The sequence below is a fragment of the Zerene cesonia genome, chromosome 19 (genome assembly GCF_012273895.1).
Source record: "Zerene cesonia ecotype Mississippi chromosome 19, Zerene_cesonia_1.1, whole genome shotgun sequence".
Taxonomy (NCBI): domain Eukaryota; kingdom Metazoa; phylum Arthropoda; class Insecta; order Lepidoptera; family Pieridae; genus Zerene; species Zerene cesonia.
Genome location: NC_052120.1, coordinates 2,586,924 through 2,594,658, shown reverse-complemented (window position 1 = coordinate 2,594,658; position 7,735 = coordinate 2,586,924). Strand labels below are relative to the sequence as shown.

Below are 7,735 nucleotides of genomic sequence, written 5' to 3'. Positions count from 1 at the left end.
ATCGAAGACGATGGCGGCGCACTGTGGACGCCCTCTGCCCCACATAGGGGCCACAGGACATTAAGTCAAGTAAGTCATAAATAATTCATCATACGAAACTTATATTTTGCAAATTATATAATAAATACTCGAACTTATTATAAACAAGTTTTCTAACTTGATCTTAATTAAAGTATGAATTCATAATGAAAATCTTGATAACAATTATGTTTGGGCTGTGGTGATTAACAACTAATTGGAATGTTATTTTACAAGAAATGATATCGATTTTATTAATTTTACTACATTAATTCACACATAAACACACACTTAAATCTAAAAGCTTTATTTAAAACATAAAACAGTCTTTCCTTTACCCTGTCTACATATTTTGGAAATAGGTTTATTTGAAAGAAATCAAAATTTACGAGGCATAAAATGCGCCAACCTGAAATCCGCCTTGCACTAGACAGAAACAATATATTCATTTTAGACATAACCTAATAATTAATTTACTCATTTATACACAATAACAATATTGATTTGGTAAAATTTGACCTAACATTTGCAGACTGTAGACCTATACTAAGCAATAATACTGTAACACCTTTTAAACCATATGCTATCGAAATAATGATATTTGATTTTAATATATTACTCTGTACTCTACGTACTCAGAAACTAATAAATTTAAAAATCAAACAAATCCATATATTAACTGATAAAATGTAAATTATTTCAATTGCAAATTGTTAAATGATATACTAAACATTTTAATTTGAATGAGATGTATTGATATTGTTTTCTAGAAAATATTATTTAATTACGTAAATTCTTATTGTAAGGATAAGATTTGATAAATCTATCACGAATGATTTTTGCTGAGTAGAAAAATAAAGAAACACTATAAAAACTTTTTAAAATCCGGATATTTTGATGAATATTTATAAGAATTAGTTGTTTAATAAGTTAATGTTGTTTTGCTTTGATAGCGACAATTAAGATTCTTTTGATTTGCGGCAAGATTTATTTTTTTGTTGTGATAACCGTGAAAGATTGCAGGTTTTAATTATACAATATATCAGTTATTTTCTCAATAATGTTTGTTTATTCAAACATATTGTTTATAAGTTCATTTCAATTTACATTTATGGATATTTGTTAACAATTGAAGTGATATCGTTTTAGGTCTCGTTCAACATATTTCGGTAGTTCTTATTTCACGCCATTTATTGGTATAAATATTCAATTTTTCAATAAAATAATTCTGTTTACTAAGTTTTTACTTCAGTTGGTAGTCCCAGCTCGTTTTTTTTTTGAGTATACAAAGCTATGATAAAAAAGCAAAATGATTGCAATACATCAGAGATGTATAATATTTTATTACTTTTATTATAAACTACATATTAAAATTAAATTATATAAGTCGAAGAGTTAATTTTTCTTTGAACGCGCTAATCGAACTACTGAAACGGTTTCGAAAATTATTTCTATGTACCTTACACGTAGTGAACCTACATATCCAATGTAGGTACATGGATCCCCACATGCTACAGGCTAGTTGGCGGGCTAGACTACGAGTATGTACCACGGGTGGAGCCGTGGTGGATAGTTATTGTTAATAATTAGAAGATTGATAGATTATATTTTACAGTACTTATTTGCTGTATTATTTTTCCTGTAATAATAATTCAAATAATTAAATTTATTTATGCGCTATATTAATATAAAAGAAGGAACAATCTTTGTAAAATTATCAACATAAGCTGCATCATTAATAACGCTCATTTAACTAATTTATAAGTCATTGTTAATGCCCCATTATTGTTGAATTAATTGGTATTTACACAGATGCACTTGCTTACGTAGCAGTAAATACATTATGATTAATTAGACTACATCATAATACATAGTTTAAAGTAGTATAGTATTATGTTATCTGTGGTGTAAAGATACGCTTATTATAAGCAAAGATTTTTACTTTTTTATGTTATGTTTTTTTATATTATTATTCCTCTAATAAGTTCTTTTCTCAATTTTGTTAAAGTAATCCGGAATTATTTCTAAACTGGTTTAGTTGAACAAGTATGCCTTAAGCCGTAATTAAATTTTTTGCTTTGATCTCATAAAAAATATCAACAATCATTAAGGCGGTTCTAGAATACTGGAGAAACTTCATTATATCGATACTATATAAACTGATTTTCCATAGTCAACATTTTTAGAATATATATGGGGGAGGGGTTTATTACCGATAAATAATTGTTACTAAAAAACGTCATTAAAAATATTTTTGTACATATTGGTACTGATTTTTTTTTTTTTGGTGCCGTACGTAAATAGACAAAAACGCTGTGTGTCTGTCTGTATGTCTTTTCATCCGTCTGTCTGTCTGTCCATATGTCAGCACGCTATATTTTATGAAAATTGATAGGTCGTAAATAAAATACATGCGAGGTACCAGCTATCCAATAAAAAAGTGTCATAAAATTGGGATAACCTAGTAAAAAGTTATGAAGTAACAAACACAAAAATATCGAATTAATTACTTTTCTCCTCCTTTTTTTAAGTTATTTGTAACGCTTGAAAAGGTCATAAATGCTAAAAATTGGTCACCTATCTTGATCTTATTTGTATGGAACTACTTAGTGTCGCGAGACCTACTCGCACTTGACCGCTTTTTTGTCAGTAGATGATTGATGATGATGCACCATGTACTAAATTCATAATCTCTTATAAAGAAGCGTGATGTCATTGGAGTCATCGATAAATAAAAATGTAACGAAACCATGTAAGGTAATTAAATTAATAAAAAGTTTATATTTGCTGCAGTTGGCAAGATCCCTGTCAACTGTCCTATTAAATCAACTTATAAGTCAACTAGTTAACTATTCAATATAAATACCTAGTTTTTCTAATATCTGTCGTATAAAAAATTGACGTAAAAAATTGAAATAAAAATTGAATTAACAGTTATGAAGAGTTTGTCACCGATTTTAATTACTTTTTTTACGATTTCAATGTTGTATTGTTGTGTGTTTCGCTCAAAATTCCCATAGGTAGCCAAAAAAGAAACACACTATTGCATTTATTTGACAGTTATTTAAGAAGGTAAGGATGACGATATTTTTGTACAATTTAAGGTATTATTTACAAGATAAAATTTTTCGTGTTTCTAAGAAACACATTCAATTTATACAACACTATACTACAAGAAGAATGCATTTTTTATCTGCACTAAAAAAAAACAAAATAAAATATTTACTTACTCTTGTTTGCGATTCCCATAGAAACAGTCATGGTAATGTTCCTAAACTCAATATCCACATTTGTAGGCGGGGGTATATTGATGTGTAGTGTCCTGCAGTCATGTTCTTTGCCTCGAACCTTCTGCCCCAAACCCTGCAGTAACGCTAAGGCACTCGACATTTTGCCTCAGAATAACGCACTTTATTGGTATATCACTTGGAAAAATTAATAAAACTGTGTCACGATTCTAGAACATTTTAAATGTCTATAAAAATTTGTTTATTTTTTTTTATATATGCTTTAGTGGAAAGAAATCGCGATGATGTTTGAACATACGAGTTATATGAACACGCGCGCGCGATTCGCGGTTGGCGGTACACTGCGCGTGCGCCGCGCGGCTTACGGGATTATTTATTTACCTGTTGATATTATCAAACTTTTTAATTTTTTACACTATTCTATAGGTACCATGTTTGAAGAAGGGTTATATGGATTTTTATTAACGAGATGCTTCATTATCATTTTAGTTTATTTACTATTTAGTTATTATTTCATATGATTAATTTTTAATTGTGAATAGATTGTAAAAAGCTTTGAAGTTGCAAGCAATGTAAATTAGCAGGTTCGTTAAAAGCATATTTTTATGTCATAGTCGGCAATGGAGCTGGTGGGTCGCCTGATGGTAAGCGCCACCACTGCCCATGAACATAACTAATTCTTAACTAATCATAATTTATATCTGAACTAGCTTAAGTAAAACCTTTCCAACCAAACTCTTTACTTCTTCTTTTCTATTTTATTACACATACTCGTACACTCACATTTTCTATTTTATATCACATACCTTCCTCTTGAATTACTCTATGAAAAAAGACCCATCAAAGTCTGTTGTGTAATTTTAGATCTAAGCACGTACATGTCACATGTGGCCTGATCCCTCATAGGAGTCTGTGTCCCAGCAGTGGGAACATGTATGGGCTGATGATGATGACATGTCACATGTCGTCGCACTTTTTTGATTCTACCTTTAATGCTGTATGTAAATTGTAAATTGCTATCTTATATTCATTAACAATAATTACATAATAAAAATTATTAAATATGCTCCGTAAATACATGATTATATTTGTACATTGCCCAAATGTGAGATAACCTAGTTACTGGCAACATATTTTGTGTGCCCGTTGTGATTTTGTACCGAATGCGCTATTTAGATCAAATCTATACTAGTTATATAAAGCTGAATAGTGATTTTGTTTGTTTAAAAGCGTTCAACTCAGGAACAACTGGTACTAATTGAACATTATTTTTGGAGGACGTCTATAGGCGATACAATGCATCACTTGGGTTAAACCGCAGGGCACAGGTAGTAATAGATATATTGCTTATTGTACATTGAATACTTTTTCAATTATAAACGTAATTTGAGGCTGGATGTCAAAATGGTAATTACTTTATGCAAAAACAGCTGAAAGAATCTCCATAAAATTTCATACAGAGATAGACTATGCGCATATAAGCTACATTACCCAGCGAGCTTTAAGAGCATTGCTTCTAAGAGCTTTGCCAAGCGAGTGAAGCCACGGCATACAGCAAGTTGATATAATTATGAAAAATCTTATGTGTTTAAATTTACTAATGTAGCGAATTTCAAAAAGAAAGTAGTTAGTTTAGTTTAATTGGAGTGTGAACTTTCTAAATGCAACGCGAAGCCGCAGTCTGGTGGTATATTCGTCTCAACTCATAATTGTATTTCTTATCACCACCGGGTTATACTGAAATAAATTAAAATATGTATATCTCCGTATTGTATTATATTTACAAGATCGTCTAGAAATTACGATATGTATTTTAAAGACCGAATGAACCGAAGGAACGAATCTTACTTAAGTTATTCTCGTACATTTATTTTTACCCACCGATAGACTTGATTTTGACCCACTTTAACCGGACATATTTATTCGCTTTTGAAGAATCAGTGTCAATACAATAATAACCTTACGTATACTCTATATAACAGCAAATAAGACAATTTAGTTGGTCTTTAAAGTTTTTTAGTTTCTTTTCACTTTTTATTTAAATAGCAGCAATGCAAGAACGGTTAACTAGAATATTCCACAGATTTTCTAATATGATAGATATTATAGAGTTAATTAATTTTTAACAGCTTGCATTATCCAGTAAAGATAACTAGAGGTTAAAAATTATCGCAGAAAAACATAAATTTCCTAGCGTCTGTAATAATATAGCTGGCTCATAATTACTTGATCAACAAATAATTAATACAAATTGTATAATTGCTTCAATCACTTTTCTGATGGGTGGTCTTGCCTTGTTTTGCTTTATGTAATGAAATCAACTTTTTTAATTATGATAATACACAAAAACTTGTAACTGCAGGTATCCACTTAGCTTACAAAGTATTTGGTAATCTGTGATGCAGAACTTATTACCTGTGGTAACACTTACAATTCCAATGGTGAAGGAATTTTAAAAATCAGTCCAGTAGATTAAGATATCAGCGCTTTCAGATAAACAATCAAATATACAAACAAATTCTTTAACTTTTATTAGCGTAGGTGAAGTAAAATAGAAGTGTTAACGTACTGGGAAATAAATACAACATAATTAATACCTACATGTTTTCTACGTCGTTTTAAATTACACCCTGTAAGCGTTTTTCATTTGACACTTTAATTTCAAATGCGCATGCGCATTGTAATCAGAAAATGCTCGTAACAATGATTCCACGCGTAGCGGTCGAAATTCGAAATAGTATTAAAGTGTGTGTATGTGTGGGTCAAAATGCATGGTAGTATGTCACTTATATAAATTTTTGGCGCGTATTTTAAAAATAAATTAAGATTTCATACTCAAACCCAATTTTCAAATGAATTCTTTGTTTACTGTTAAAAACACTCTGTAAATGTGTGAAGAATAACGGTGTATAAAAAAAGCCAATTTTTTATTGAATGTTATTATACAATTTCTTAGCGTAAAGAACAGATTTTTAAGAAAATAAAGCAAATTGTTCGATAAATAACTGTTTATTCGTAAGCTTTGTATACTAATAGATATAGATATACAATACAATACAATACAATACAATACAATACTAATAACTGTATATAAACAACAAAATTAATTAGTAGAACGAGATCCGGTTTGATTCTGCTTACATTTTTTTTTGTACAACTTTTTTTTATACCTGGCAAACAAACACCCGCATCACTTGTTTATGGTTATTACGAATGCTTTTGTTAATTATTTTTATTCATATTTGTAAATAAACTCAACAACATTATATTAATAATGAATCTCTCAAAAAATTCAGATTTTTTATATAAAGCCATAAAGTGCATAAAATATGTACTAGACGAGAAAAGTACGTGCTTATTGGCGATATAAAAAAGACGTGTTTTAGTGTTGTTGACAGTATTTAACGCAAAATAAATAATTGATTACTATACGCCGCTTTATGGATAACGACATCCTTCAAACGTCTCACCACACTAATAACTTAAAAATGTTTATTGTTTAACCACGTGGCCGATGACTAACACTCAATTATTAATAAATAATAGTTTAAAAAAAATAAAAAACACGCTTTTTATAGAAAACCGAACTAAAAAATATTATTTATTTTCTACTTTTTAGTTTGGATTATTTATAATAGCTTGTTTTTTTAATTTTAAACTATTGCACGACTCGAACGACGAAAATTTTAATTAGCTTTCTTACCTTATCGACTATAGATAACGCTAGTTACTAGTTAGTATTCTGTGCTATAGATGAAAATTATATAAATTAATAAAAATCATATTTTGCAAATTGAAAAATGGAATAATTTTATCAAATTAGTGTATTGTCATCGGTCCTCAATAAATCTACAAAGTTTGAACGAAATCTGGCCGTTTAAAGTGGGTCAAAATCGCGCCCAAAGAAGTCGGTTACAAACAAACATACAAACAAACATACAAACAATTATACAAACAAACATACAAACATACAGGTGAAGCTAATAAAAAGCGTGTAAAAATAAAACTTAACAAAGACTTTGTTCAATGATACAACACAAAACAAAACAGTGCCTTCAAGGCTTCCTCGCAGATCATCGACCTGAAGTGACATAAACAAATTTAAAACGTTACTTCGTTTTGAACCCGTCATACAAATTGATTTCAGTGCACAAACTTGAATATTACAGCAAATTAATCATAAATATACATAAATTAAAACAAAAAAATCTTAAGATGAGATTGTTTTTATTAATTTTTCAATATAGTCCATTCCTCAGAGGTAATATATTCGAATTACTCTTTAAATTCAAATAATAGAACGAAAAACAAAATTTAATCAACTGATATAGATAACATATCGTTTAAGAATAAAAAAAGGAAACTAGCATGTTCGATAAATAATCCGTACCAGATCTGTGAAGATTTAAACCAGCATAATAATACCTATGGATTTAAAAGTAGACAATTTATGAAACCATTATCATATC

General features: G+C 29.4%; 1 protein-coding gene across 1 annotated transcript in view; it reads right to left on the bottom strand.

Moving 5' to 3' along the window:
- Positions 1–3,628, bottom strand: part of LOC119834199 (dnaJ homolog subfamily C member 10-like) — a 53,995-nt gene extending 50,367 nt beyond the window's left edge. The window contains exon 1 of the mRNA XM_038358524.1: positions 3,249–3,628. Coding sequence (XP_038214452.1) covers positions 3,249–3,408 — 160 coding nt within the window. The 5' untranslated portion in view covers positions 3,409–3,628. The remainder of the gene's footprint in view (positions 1–3,248) is intronic.
- Positions 3,629–7,735: the final 4,107 nt, after the last annotated feature.